Below are 15409 nucleotides of genomic sequence, written 5' to 3' on the forward strand. Positions count from 1 at the left end.
ACATAGATGCAAATGGTTTTACAAAAAGTATCTAAATCAATAGAGAATTTTTAAAAATCTATTAAAGTTAACTACAGAAAAGGAGGACAGTAATCTCATGTTTCAAATCACAGCACAGAGTTCAGAAAGTTCTATTTTTGTAATAGTAGAGCTCTGTCAAGGAACTGATTTTTTTAAGGTTTAATGCTCTAAAATTACTAATCTTTGAGGTACAGTATAATGAAAAGTGCCAATGAACAGCAGACTTAAGTTAAATTCTAAGCTCCTACATTTGCTAATTGTATACTTAGTATTTTTTTAACTTCAAGCTTATGATGTGTTGCTATAGAAATCACATAAAATCATATATGAAAGTCCTTTGAAAACTATAAAGAGCTAAAGAAATATGTTATAATCAATGTCAGCGAACCCAAAGTCTGGCCTCACATCCTACTTCAGTCTCAGTTGCTCACTTCACTCCCACGACATTGGCTTCCCTGGAGTTTCCTGAACATTCTTGAACACGGTTCTGCCTTGGGGTCCTTGACCTTGCTGTTCTCTCTGCCTAGAATTCCACCACACACTTTCACGTGTGGGCTTAGGGCTCCTGTGCTAAGCAGTGACCAAAAGGAAAGAGTAGTAGCTGACTGCCCAGATGGGAGTCAGACATATTCATTTACTGTGGGTGCTTCCGGCTTTGAAGAAGTTGTTGAATGCACGGTAGTAGGTCCTATAAATAGGTGATCAGGAATATAGACAATTCCCCAAGAATCATTAAAAACAACTGTTGACACATCTACACTCTATGCTACTATATAAAAATTTGGGGAGTGGCTTCATAAGTAGATTAGGTGAGATTTGAGGAACAATAGTGCTGTTATTTACTATATCTATATCTATATCTATATATATAGAGAGAGAGATATATTATTCATCTGATAACTCATGGAAAATTTAACTTATTAATAGAGCAATTTAACTCTTCTAAATGCATCAAATAATAGATTGATAAGGAAGGCCTATACAAAGAGTAAGAAAATTTTAAATATGTTTTGTATTAGCGCCCCCCCCCCCAATTCTCACAGTAATGTAGGAAAAAGCAGAAACTGGGTCAATTATCAGCTTATTTAAAAACTATGAGTTTCATAATTTACCTCTGAAGGTGGAAAAAAGATGTCTTGTGGAACTTTAAGGGCTACCTTCATTTTACAAAACAACTAACTAGAAGTCAAGTCAGTGATTTTCCTGATGTTATCACTTAATCAGTGTCAGAATCATGACACTTACTCAGGGCTCCCCTTGTTTCAAGCTTTTCTCACCACATTACACGTTTTGTCCACAGTATTTCTTCACTATGAGTCATAACACTTTACTTTTTAAATGGTAACTTTCACCTTACACTTCAGAATTAAATTGAAGACACACTTCTAACAGAATAACTAATCTCAGATATTGATATAGAGAACTATACTATATTAGGTTGGTGCAAAAGTAATTGCGGTGTAAAAGGTTAAAAAAATTGCAAAAACAGCAATTACTCTTGCACCAACCTAACACTATAAAAGCAGCCATAATTTTTTGCATCTTTATCCTTCTTTCACTCGTGCCTTCTAGCTCCTATTTCAGACTAACATGAGTCTTTTTCAATCTCACCACAGATAGCAGAGCACAGAGGAAACCACATAATTGACGCAACCTATAAAACATGGCTTCAAATTCAATTGAGCTCTGAGCCCCAATCATCAAGTACTCTCCCCAACTCTGTTTAGCTTCTTCCACAGTTGACTTCAGGGCATATTTAAACCTCTGCCATTCTCCCCAAAACTTCACCCAATGGCCACTTGACTGACTCTCAGTCTACCCTGACAGACTCTTTTAACAAGAAAATTCAGACCGACTCACTCCTTCTACATCCTGTCTCCTGCATTAAGCTTTTTTATAGCCACACCAATCCATATGTCCTTCCCTTCACTCTAAGGAAGAAAGGTTTCCATCTGTTGAAGATCAGATTTTCTTTAGCAATTAACCTTATTTTCTCCCATCGCCTCTGCTACTTGCTTCATTACTTATTACATTGCTCTTTATAAATATTAAATATCCCCCTCTACAAGCTCCATCCAATCCATATAGAAACATACTCCCATACTTAAAAAATAATTTTTTATATTGAAAACAAAAATATCTGTGACCATTCTGCCCAGAGACAAAGTTTTTGTGCTGGAAAGAGTAAGAGATGTAGTACTAAGTTCTGATCCCAAACTTCTTAGTCATGTGACTTTGGTAAGTTCTCTGTCTAAAGATCAGTTCTGTTTGGTTCCCTTTCCCACACAATAGAGCAATACTAATGATTACTCTATAGAATTAAATGAGGCAACACATGTAAACATGCACCATCGTGCCTGGCCCTAAAAAATGTTTCCAATTTATAATGTAACTATTGGTGCTATTTAAAAATGTGTCACTTTTGCACAATGGTTATCCTCTGAAGACATATATTTACAGGGAAACTACGATCTGGAGAATTGAGAATTAAACATATTGATAGATATTTTTATAAGTTAGATAGCAGTTATAATTGAAAAATTACAAAGTACATCAGAGGAAGTTCCACTACCAGTAATGGTGAAGTAACTTTTATTAGACTACCTCTCCTGCAGATAATAATTATAAACTCTTGAAAGAAAATAAAATTTGAAGGCTCTGGAGAGCAATAAAAGTAGGAGAAATGAGAAGTATATCCTCCCATTAGAGGAGAGCCAACAGCACTGGATGAGATTTGCCCTTCTACGGCTTTTCAGCTGAGGGCACTGGCAGCAGGAGCTCAAGCACATCTTATACTGGCCTGAGAAGTCAGAGGATGGAACCGAGGCTGCTCGATCAACCCCATGAGGATCTTTTGGTTGTCTTTTGAATTACACATTCACGGGGAGACTCCACACCAAAGGACAGAGGTAGAGCTCAGTGGATGAAAGAACTGATCAAATACTTTTAGCTTTTGCCAGCTGCAAAGAGACAGAGTGTGGAGTATGAATCTAACCAAGTAAACTGCTTACTATAATAGAACAAAATACATTCTCCAGAAGCTAACAGAATCTAGAGTCTCTATAATATCCATGTCTAGTATACAATACAAAAATTACTAGACAGGCAAAGAAATTTATTTTGAAAAGTGACCCATTGCCAAGAGAAATGTGCCCAAATATAAACTGGACACAAGATGATCCATGTTGGAAGTAGCAGGCAAGGACCTTAGAGCAGCCGTTTTCAAAGGAGATATGGTCACAATGGTTGAACAAAAAAGAAATCTTGGCATAGAAATGGAAATTAGAAAAAAAGAATCAAATGGATAATTTAGAACTAGAAAGCATCATATCTAAAATGAAAACTGAATTCACTGAATGAGCTTCATAGCATATTTGAGAGAATAAAAAGGACAATGAATTTGAAAATAGAGCAAAAGGAAGTATCCAATTTGAGAAACAGAAAGGAAAAACTGATTGACAAAAGTGAGCAGCACCCCAATGACCCGTAGGACAATATGAAGTGGTCTAAATTCCATGTAAGTGAAGTTCCAAAAAGAGAAGAGAGAGAAAATGGGGAAGAAAAATACATTAAAAGAATAAATAGCCAAAAATTTTACAAATTTGGTAAACAAACTTAAATTCAGGAAGCTCAGCAATCCCAAAGCAGGATAAATACAAAGAAAACCATACCTGGGCACATCATAGTAAAACTGCTAAAAATAAAGACAAGAAAAAAAAATCTCGAAAACAGCCAGATGCGGAAAAAAATACATTATATACAGAGAAACTATAATTAAATGATGGCTGAAACAATATCTCTAAAACATGTGAAGCAAAAACTGACAGAAATAAAGGGAGAAATAGACAAATCTATGATAACAAACTTCTCTCATGCAAAAATCTAGTTTGAAAAATCAGCATGAATATAGTAGATCTTAACACTATGCAAACCCCATGGCCTGACTGATATTATGGAACAGAATACTCCAAGTCTACAGAAGATTCAGTCTTCAGATGTACTTCCTGAGCTATTGAAAACCACCGGAAATTACAAAGGACTAAAATCTTACAGAATATGTCCTCTGACCACAGAATTAAATTATATATAAATCACAGTAAGATGTTCAGAACACCCCCAAATTCAAACAATATACTTTTAAATAGTACAAAGGATTAAGAAGAAATCACAAAGGAAATGAGAGTATATTTTGGGATAAATGAAGATAAAAACACGACATAGCAAAATCTGTGGACCTAATGGGTAGAGGTAAGTTTGGAGACTCCCAGCTCAGCCACACAGTCCTACAATTACACAGGAATGCAGTCTGCTGTGTACACAGACCACTGAGCTCCAGCTGAGTTTGTTGTATTGTTATCCAATTTGTATCTACTCAAAACCACTTTCAAGTAGTGGCTGAGGGGGAATTCTGCATGGAGCAGCATCACCAAACCATTTTGCAACAAGCAGTGGATTGTGTGGAAGAACTGAGAACAGCTTCCCTGGGGAAAGTGGGTGGCTACTCCAAGAATAGCATCCAGACTCGAGAGGCACCAAACAACTGTTTCAACAGAATGAACCGGAAACTGGATAGGTGGGAGCAGAGCAACAACGTAAAGGTAATTAGTTCTAATTTAATGAGGGAAGCAATTATGGTCACTTGTCAAATGGGAAAGCAGAGTGCACGACTGTCACAACCACAGAAGACTCTTCAGACATTTAACTATGTTTATTATCGCTTCCCCGTATCCTTTAACACTCACCACATTCGTGTCCTCTTTCCCACCTGGTCCCCCCGCCCACCTGCTCAATCCTGGTAAACAAATACATAACAATAAGACATATTAAAAGATCTTTATTTTTCTTCATCAGGGCTAGAACTACCAGGCAGCAGTTGGGGCTCTGCAGTTCTCATCTCTCCCTTCCTCTTGATCTAGAGTTTTAAGAAAGTGAAGGCAAGAGCATGGATGAGGCACAGGCTGCTCTGCTCTCGCTCTCTGCTCGGAGTCCCCTGACCTCACTCTCCGGCTTCCCCTTCCCACTTGGCCATCCTCCTGGGGAGTCAGAATGCACACTGAAATGTAATGATGAATTATACCGAAAGACTCAGGAATGAGCTGAAAACAATCACTCATGTACAAAAGATCCTAAATATTCCTTCTAAAAATGTTTTTTCAGATGGTTCTCTACCATGTTATCCTGGAATGAAAGTCTAGAAAGGAACTTAAAATTAAGTTATACTTACATGTTATAAAGTAACCATTATAGAATGCAGTAGAGAGCACTGAATACAAATGGCAGAACAGTACAATTTGCTGTAACAGGAACAAAAAGGCCTATGAAATAAACAAAACAACAATTTGATTGTTCTTTTCTGGCATATTTGTCATTTCTTTGGTTGTCTAACACCTGAAACTCCTTCGTATGTTAGGAGAATTCTCCACTCTATGAATCTCCCCTGTAACAGTGAAATATGTCCGACAGGGGCTCCCCGGGTCTTCCTGTGTCTGAGGCGAGGGGGCGGGCTGAAGCTAGGTCAGTCACATGCACCTGCTCTCAGGTCTCCACCAGGAAATGGGGGGTGCAAAGAAGCGGGGCGGGGAGGCACCGCCCCAGACACAGAGCGGAGATGGCTGTGTGCAGTCTGGGTCAGCAGGCTGCCCCAGATCCTGTTCACATGAGTAGAAGCATCATCCGCTACAGATAAGATCTACAGTGAGCATTTGTGAGTGATGCTGCCTACTAAGAGCTGGTCCCCTAGCTGTCCCAGCCATGCTCCACCATGCTGTAAGTCAACCAATAATTGCCTTTTCTGCTGAACTCAACAAATACTGGCTTCACTTGCTCACAACTAATAATCCTGCCTGATGCATCTATTGCCGTGCAAATGACATCATTATGCTAAGCTGCCCCCTAGAAGAAGCTACAGCCAACACACAGAGCTGCTTTCAGTTTTCTCATGGGTGGAAAAAATAAAAAAAACATAAAAGTGCTCCCTTCTGAATTTCCTAATTTTCATCTTGGTTTCTTACTTTTAAAGACTCTGCTCAAATTAAAAGATGTTTCCTATTTCAGGGTTAGAGATTATACTTTCAAAGTATGAATAAAATGATTGAAAATAAATTAAGCTAGAAACTCTATTAACAGATGATGTACAAGATAAGTAATAAAAACCCAAATAGCACTCCACCCTAGGTTACTGGCTCTAAACTGGGAATCATTGACTGGAGGCAAAATTGCCCAAGATGATTACTCATTAGCTTATTCAAAGTGGCTTTGTGGGCTCAGTCCATTTGCCAAATTGACTCTTGCCCAAATTTTCCTGGCACACAAACTACCAAACAGTTAACCCTCCTATTAGTAGTCTCAACAGGAACCAACGAATGAAAGAGCACAGAGCCTCTTCTCCCACCTGGAGAGGCCAACCAAAACAGCATTCAAGTCAAGACATTAGAATCACCCAAGAGCTGTGTAGATAATGGGGCATTTGCTTTTCCAGAATTCTGCTCTGGCAGTGATTTAAAGAACTGGACTCATTGTAAATAATGCTTTTTTATTTATTTATTTTGATCTTACTGGTTTTAGATTTCTAAAGCTGCAAGTTATTCTATGTATCTATGCATAAAGGAATTGAAAATGTGTGGTTTAAATATTTACTTTCCAGACTAAAGGTGACAGGTAATTTTGTTGCTAAAAAGATGACTTTGGTGTTTCTGGTCTTATCAGCTGATGTGGTATTTTCCTTGTAAGATTCAGGATAAGAGTACAAACTGCGACTCTTGTCACTTGCTACAATCTACAGAAACAAAATATCCTTTAGGGACACAAGGTAGCACTGCCTATCAGAGTGATCCTTCACTGAGACCACACAGCCAATGAATTTGGCCGTAAAGGACTCCTGTATCCCCGTTATACATGAAAGACAGATCAATGGCTCATTTCACATTAGCCTCTCAGGACCCATAGGACAGAAGCAATTTCCTTTCAGTCCCAGCCAGGTTGGAAATAACCCAGTCATTTAGAACAAACAGGATGTAAGTTGATTAGAAAAAAAAATCAGCCAGATAATAAAATCTTTGATTCGACTCGAAATGAGTTTCTTCTTTTTCTCCTACAAGACAAATGATAGATGAAAGGCAAAACTGAAGTAAAATTTAGGAACGCATGCATTTTTATATATTAAGTGAAAACTATAATGTATTTTAAAAGTGTTGTATGTAAAAAGTATTTTCTCGATTTTTTTGATAATGCAGCACAAAACCTAGCAGAATACTTTATTATAAAATAGCTCACTTGACATGTTAAAAACATAATTGAAATGTGTCTCTTCCAAGAAACACAAATGATCTCAGTGACATCAGCTGAAATACACTGGCTCTTGCTTAAGTGGTTCGTGGGGACTTTTGACAATCTCCGGAGACCTCAGTGGTTATTTACAGGGATTAGTAGATGATTTACACTGTCCAGAGTAAAACTGTTTGATTCTGCCTCCCATCCATGGAAAGCCCGCTAACCTTTCTTCTTTACTAATTTACCCAGTGCTTAGTTTTCTATCATGTGACATATTGATGAAAAAGTCTGCTTTTATTCACCACTCATAGCAGAACGCTGACATACGTATGTTAATGCAAAGATATAATTACAGGGAAAAGACACACATTAAATGACAGTATCACAAATATTTAGAGTGCAGTACATTCAGAATGGTTAATTGTCAAGCAGGTGTTACATGTAAGCTATAATGAATCCTCTGAAAAGGACAAATAGAAACATTTTAATTTATGCTTTGATAATGGTCGGGAGAACATATTGCTTTTAATTCTAATTACACTAGATATTATTTGCTTCTCTGATTTTCTCACTCTCTTTTCTAATAAAGGGAATCAGTAGTCTTGGCAGACTATTGGAAGGAAAATATTTAAATTTAACTTCTATTTCCACATGGCTGATACTAGTAAGCTTTTATCACTCAGGACTCTTTGAAGCATGTACTCACATGCAACAAATACGTGTGTGGCGTTGGGGAGGTAAGGAGTAGGGTGGAGGCTGGTTTAAATGAAACACATGTGAGCAGGAGCCTGGAGGTCTGCTGCAGGCACAGCTATCAGAAAACAGAGGCGAGCTGGAGACTAACCAGGACTTCGAAACGACATGTAGTGAGATTGCGTATACCCGGCCAACTTTCATTCTATTCTCCTTACGCTATTTTCATTTTCCAAAGATGTAATGTAAACACTTTTTCATTTCAAAGAACTATTTGAGACAGAAGCCGGATAAAGTAAGTCGGGGATGCCATCACACGTCAGAGCCTGGTTGCATTACTGGATCACCCACGTAGCAGTCTATGGCACTAGGAAAGAGAAGTCCAAAAGGGGGGAAAAATCTGTGTTTTTAAAGAAAGCCTCAAAGTCACCATTATGGGAAACAATTTCTTTGTCATACTTCTTTTATGTTGAGAGTTTTTTAAATTTTGAGTTACATTTGAAAAGGGTCACTGGAATCTCTTAGCATTTTGCATTTCTAAGTACTTACCCCAATGCTTCTTGAAAATCCAGTATTTAAAAACAAAGGGTAAACAGGATCAAATATATAGTAATGGAAAGAGAACTGACTCTGGGTGGTGAGCACACAATGTGATATGTAGATGATGTATCACAGAATTGTACACCTGAAATCTATGTAACTTTACTAACCATTGTCACCCACAATAAACGTTAGTTTAAAAACAAAACAAAACAAAGGATAACCTCAGAGATGGTCTCTGCATTCTACACTGTGTTATGGGGAAAATGACTATTGGGAAGTCTCAATACCTTCTTTTGTCTGCTCTCAGCAGCAGCCAGCTGTGTGGACATCCTTTCTTGCATTTTTCTGCAGTGTGCCATGACTGCTTCGAGGATGGAGAGGGGGTTGGCACAAACTGGCTTCTTCTCTTTATCGCCGGCCCCTGCTTCATAGTCTCTCTGCAGTGCCAAGAATGGGTCATTTAAATTAAATCTTCCATACCGTTCCTGGATAAATACCTCCTTTCTGCGAGCCTAGAACAAAATCAGAGGAATGCACTTAAAAAAGAAATGAAAATAGATAGAAGTTAGAAAAATAGAAAGAAATTTCTGAGAAGGTTTTGTGATTGCTTTTCCAAATGGATTCACAACTGTTGTGAGTAATGGCTTACAAATGATGTCAGGTGGTGAGCCAGAGGTCAGGGCAATTTGACCCCCATCCCTGACTAGCTTGGCTTGCCATTTGGTCTACTTTCAAATTTTCTTCTTTTAAGAACATTGTCTTTGAAATTACAAATGACACAAATATTTTTTCCCATGATGCTCACTCCTTCAAGGATCTGAATTTTAGGTGCAGTGTTTTCTAATTTAAAGTAAAATCAGACAGGGCAGATTAACAATTAAATTTTAGCAAAAGTTCAAAAATAAAATTATATATGTTAATAGAACTTACATTTCACATAATACTTATCAAGGTAAGTCACAAAATATAAATCTCCTAAAAGTTTTGTCTAGCCAGAAAGAATTTATAAAGAAGATACTTCATGACATTTTTTAGTCAAAAATTTACAACATTCACAGTTTGTGAAGTTTGACGAACTACAAAAAAAAAAAAACTCCAGAAAATTTACAAATATCTCATCATTAAAGGGCATTAAAATATAGTTCACAGAATCCCAGGGAAGAATGTAACCTCATTTTACTCTAAATGTCAGTCCATCAGCGTCAAAGTTAATTGCACATCCAACATGGCACTAAAAGAGATTTTCTATAATTAGCCTGCAACAGTCTTTGCATAAAATGGAAAACAGCAGTAGAAATATATTGAAAATTAGCAACATTTTCCTAACTCAGGTCATTTGGAAGAGCCACTAGAAAAAAAATTATTCTATGTCACTGCCAGTGGAAAAATGAAATTGCTTCATAATAAATCAAGCTTAATTGTCCTAAATGTTAAGCGTGATTCCTAAAGATATATTACACACATTCCCTCACTTTAAAAGTAACTACATCGAACAACTAAACTTTTCCATTTTTAGACCACTGTTAGCAAGCCAACAACTAGGTAAACACAAGAGCAAATGACAGATGGGAAAATCTAACATTTCTTTTCCTAATACCAAATTCAATTAAATGCAATTTACAAAAACTCCAATTTCATCATTAAATTTAAGCTAGCTTTCAGGACATCACTTGAAACTTAAAAGTCAGCATGGTTTGAGTCAAAAATCTTTCGACATTTCTAGAGTCTTCAAATTCAATTATGTAATCAATACACTGAGTAAGTATCACTTTGGATGTAATTTCAAAAGCAATTTCATTTTGTCCCTCACCTTTCTACTACTTTTTATTCAGTGTAGTAGTTCATCGCCCACCCCATATGCAAACCTGGAAAAGTCCCATGGTTTTTCTAATTACTTTTATCTAATACAAGTCCATTTATTTGGCTGTAAGACAGAAAACAGCTCCCCTTTGGCTATTAGAACACCCACCTTCAGTTGTATGACAGCTTCCTTCCCCAGCTGGGATCTGCCGCAGCTTATGGAGTGTTTGTGAAAACCTCTCTCTTTTTATCTAAATATTTCCCCCCTTTCTAAGCTGTTTCAGTCCTTTGTGGGTTGGAATGGACTGGAGGTAGACGAATGGCGACAAGGGGAGCAGGAACGTTCCACCTGACTGGGTCAGTGGCTACACTCGCCTCACCTCACCGAGTGTGGCGAACATGTGAAGCCTACTCTTTTCTCATAAAGTGCTTGGTGACTTTAGAGAGCCACCCCCTCTCCCACTGCGGAGGCCCCTTCATCTATAGTTTGCTCAATGTAGGTCATAAATTTAGGACAGACTACATAATCTGCGGAGTCCAGTAAAAAATGAAAACATAAAGCTCTTTGTTAAAAAAATGTATTCAGAATCTCAAGCCAGTGACAGCACACCATTTAACCAAGCACGGAGCCCTTCGAAGTGCACGGCCCTTCGCAAATGCATACATTGCACGTCCATGAAGCTAGCCTCGCATACACTCCTTATACGTCATCTAGAATCCAGTTTTTGTGCCGAGGTTCCATGTTGTCCAGACTTCTCCACTGAACAGGACCTGCATCAATCTTATTCCCACTCTCCGATGCCCGTGGCCCAGTCTACAGGAAACACTCATCTTCATCTACACAAACTCTTGGAGTGCAGGATGACTGCTGCAATCACAATTCCGCCATTTCCACAGGGCGCCAGCTTTTCATTCCTGCCTCCACTGAGCCTCTCCAACAAGACCTTCAGGAGAAACCTAAAAGGCGTTAAATTGTCTCCTTCACACCCTTTTCTCTTGACTTGGGATGAAAGGAGAAACAACTGGATGGACAGGGCTCACAGCACCGTTCTTTCCTGAGAAATGCTCTTTGATACAAACCTTTCTCTTTAACCTCCAACAGCTAAATTCTTTTATACCCTCAATGTGATGAAGGAGTTTAAAAGTCAAAACTAGATTCCAAAATTTCTTCTGAAAATTTTGTATCTTTGTCCTAACTTTAGTATCCAATATTTATCATATGGGTCCCCTGGTACAACTTACATTTTAGCAACTAATTATAACTGCCTGATGTTTCTGCAGCATACTTTATGACATACAATACTTGTAATACACTCAAGCCATTTCTTAACCACACAAGTTATTCTTAAGTCAGAGTGATTTTTTTTTTAATAAATCGGTTAATGTTCGTTTTAATATAGGAGGTAAATACATATATCATTTTCACTTCATATAGATTGGATGGTCAGAAAATATTTAATACTATTTTTTACTAGGGTGAAACAGTGTGTGTGTGTGTATTTTTGTTGTTTGGTTTGGTTTTATTTTAAAATTACTAGCTTATTATTGAATGTGGGCGAATTTTTTTCTGCTGAAAATGTATAATTATATGTGTACAGGATCATAAACAAAAAATTGCCAATTGATTTGCTTTGCAAATATGAACTGCCAGTTAACCTTTATAATGAAGGACAAGATACATACATTCGGTTCTTTCAAGGGTAGAAGCAGTGACTCTTTATTTGCTGCGATTCAGTTCAAACTATTTTCTAAGTTCCTTGTGATTTTGTCTGACATATGAATTACAACTTTTTTTCAAAAATTTCCAGTTATTTGGAGATTTCCTAAATGGCTTATTGTTATTGATTTCTCATTTAATTCTTTCGAGGTCACTGAATACATTCTACAAATGTCAATTAATTAAGGTGGTTGATAGTGTTACTCATATTTTGTTTTTACTGTTTTATTTTTATCAACTACTAGATGTTTGTCAACTACTGAAGGAGGTTTGAAAATCTACTATGATTATGAAATTGTCTATTTCTCCCTTCAATTCTGTCAATTATTGTTTCATACATTTTGAGGCTGTTACTAGTCAAATAACATTTATAATTATGTCTTTGTGATAAATTGTCCTGTTTACCATTATTAATTGTGTTATCTCTATAATACTGGGTATTTTTTTAATCTTCTATTCTGTTTCCTTTTATCTTTCTATTCATAATTCGCCAGTACAAATGTTTTAATTTGTATTATTAAATGCTACCAAACAATAAGACAAACTTCCTTCACAATATCAGTTTCTACAAAGTTCTTTGCTACGAGCTCATTGTTCTTAATGACATTTAAATTTATTTTATTAACTTCTTAAAAAAAGCAATTATAATTTTCATTGGAATTATGTATAAATTCGACACATTTGAGGAAAGAAGACATTTTCATAAAATTAAGTCTTACCCTTGGAAAATGATCTTTTCACTTATTCATATTTGCTTTTATGTCTTATAAAAGGTTTATATTTTCAAATCAATTAGCATAAATGTAAGAATAAAGGAATCCTTTTTACGGATCTTTGGCAATATCCCCACTTTCCTAATTATCTGTGTATAGTACGTATTTCATCTTGATTAAAATTGCTAAAGCAGGTCTCGATCCTGGCTGCTTATCAGAATCATTTGTGTAACTGCAAACCCAGCTTTGGCCCAACACTCCATCGGTAAGTCTATTCCCCCAAGGCCTAAGATGCCCCAGCCAAGGTTAAGAACAAATAACCAATTTCTTGCTCCTCTTTGCAATTTTATACCATTATTTATCTTTATGCTTATTTCTAACTATTAGGTAAATCTTTAGGTCATTTATTTTTATCGAGCAACTTTTGGTTAGGAATATTTTACATCTTTGTCAATCTGAGGATGATTTTTCTTCCTTCTTCCTACAGGATCACCAGCTCGTCTGGCTGAAAACATTCTTGGGTGGCACCCTTCAACACTAAATCTTGTTTCATCACTTTTGGCATTCAATAGCACACAGGACTAAGTCAGTCTGGGGCCAGGCTGAGTTTTCTTCCTTTCAGGGAAGCTGTCTGCTTTTCTGCCTGATTAAATCAATTCATTTTCTAACCTTAAAACTAATAAATACCATTTAAGATTATTCCTAGTGTTCACTGGTATTGTCGTAGCATGTAGCCTTTTGAACCTACAGATTCTGCTACATTTTGCTTGCAGCATCCATTCCATTTGTTCTGGTCTTCTTCAAACATCAATTTCTCTCCTCGGGGATCTCCAACCTCTATCATCCATATACATATATCTTCTTTTCTGCTTTATCACTTTAATCTCTTCCTCTGGGTCCTGGGAGATCTTAAATTTGTCATGGATTCAATATTTTTATAGTGTTCATTTTTCACCATTATTCCTCATATATGCTTCCATTCTCGTAGTGTATTTTAAATTCTCATAACAACCATTTTAGGTATCATTAGTTTCATAATATAGATAACAAAACAGAAGCACTGAGAGGGCCAGGGGCTTACCCAAGTTTGTATGGCTAGAAGTGTCCCTAGGCCACACTCGGTCTCTAAGACCTACGCTCCATTCTTTGCTTTTTTTGCCACAGCTTTGCAGACAGCTCTCTCCTCATCAAGCTCCTTACCCACCATTGTCTCACTTCAAAACCTGTTTCCTTGAACTTTAAGACACAAAGCAGATGCTATCTAAAAATTACTTTCTAAAATTTGTTTCTCATAATTTTGTCAGATGTAGGTTGTTCCTTTGCATTTTAAGTGTTGTGTTACCTTCCTTGTTCTATGCTGTAAAATCTTTCACAGGCCTTTTTTCTCCTTTTCTCCTGTTTACTCCATATTTGCCCCAGTAGGAGTCAAGCTATAACTGGTGTTTATCCATAAGCAGAGCAGGGAGAATCTCGCTGAATATCATTACTCTCTAACTGGTTGCCATTAAAACGCTTCTCTAACATGGGGAGTCAGTGGGCAGACAGATGCAAACGTATTCCTTTCAGCTGACAGGAATGAGAGGATAGAGCCACAGCCCCTTTGAAGCAAATGGGCCCCTCTTTTAGGCTCCCGGCCCCTCCCCAAGCCCCTTCCTCCACCTTGTGTGTAAAGGACACGGAGTCTTTGGGGCTGTGTCTGCCCACCAGGTAAGAGGACGTACGTGTGCCATCCCCTGTCCTGGCAGAATATCAGGGAGCGGCCCTGATGCCCAGACAGCTGTCTGGTGATTCTCCTTTGCAGTCCTCAGAGGGATTTCACGCTACAATTCCCTATCTCTCCCACAGTCTGCTCTGACCTCTGCAAATCCAAGAAGGTAGGAGTTGGCTGTCTCTTTTCAAGTTACAGTTCTGTGTCCTTGGAGAGCCCCCAGAGTCCCAGCAAGTGATTCAGTTCTCATTTCTCTCTCAGGCTGGTCATACTCATATGGACATTACATCTAGCAGATACAACTTTGTTTTTCAGGACACAGGTGGTAAAACAGTTGAGCGAGTGGGCTTTGCGATCAGACAAAGTGGATCTGAATACAGACTCTGCCACCCCACTTGGGCTGATTACCTTACTCCCTAGGTATTCACCAGTTCCATGAGGATAACAAAGAAACTACCTCTGTGTTTTGTTGTTGTTTTGAAGGATTCATGAAATAGTGTATGTAAAGTACTTAGCTGGGTGCCTGGACAACTGTGAACATATAGGAAGTGACAGCTGTCATTTTAACAATGATGAGACTCTTGCTAGCATGTCCGTTTTTGCCTATTTTTATACCCCTTAGGTTATCTTGTTAGAGAAATGGGAAGCTGGGAGTCAGATGCCAGTGTCCATGTCTTCATGTTATTCAGAACTCCAGGATGAGAGGTGTATCAAGCGTACCGTGTGCTGGGTGACTTTTCATGTGTGTGTCCACACGTTTACAACAATTCTGTGTCCTGTGTTGCGTCACATGCTGTAAGGGAAAAGCCCTGTGCATCTCAGGTCCATTATGCCAGAGCCCGTCGGTGTATGTGTACGGCCAAACACTGACATGGCACTCATGGCATGCTACCCATGGAGAGAATCAACACGCCCACTATGGAGAGCAACGCACCACCTTCCAAC

General features: G+C 37.9%; 1 protein-coding gene across 4 annotated transcripts in view; it reads right to left on the reverse strand.

Moving 5' to 3' along the window:
* CTTNBP2 (cortactin binding protein 2) overlaps positions 1-15409 on the reverse strand; it is a 138036-nt gene that overhangs the window by 77090 nt on the left and 45537 nt on the right. For all 4 annotated transcript variants that reach the window (XR_013992612.1, XM_081038785.1, XM_081038786.1 and 1 more), the window contains exon 3: positions 8814-9038. Coding sequence is in view for 3 of the 4 variants with exons in the window: in XM_081038785.1 (XP_080894911.1) it covers positions 8814-9038 (225 nt within the window). In the remaining variant the exon portion in view is untranslated. The remainder of the gene's footprint in view (positions 1-8813; positions 9039-15409) is intronic.

The sequence above is a fragment of the Rhinolophus hipposideros genome, assembly GCF_964194185.1.
Source record: "Rhinolophus hipposideros genome assembly, chromosome: 25".
NCBI classification, from domain to species: Eukaryota; Metazoa; Chordata; class Mammalia; order Chiroptera; family Rhinolophidae; genus Rhinolophus; species Rhinolophus hipposideros.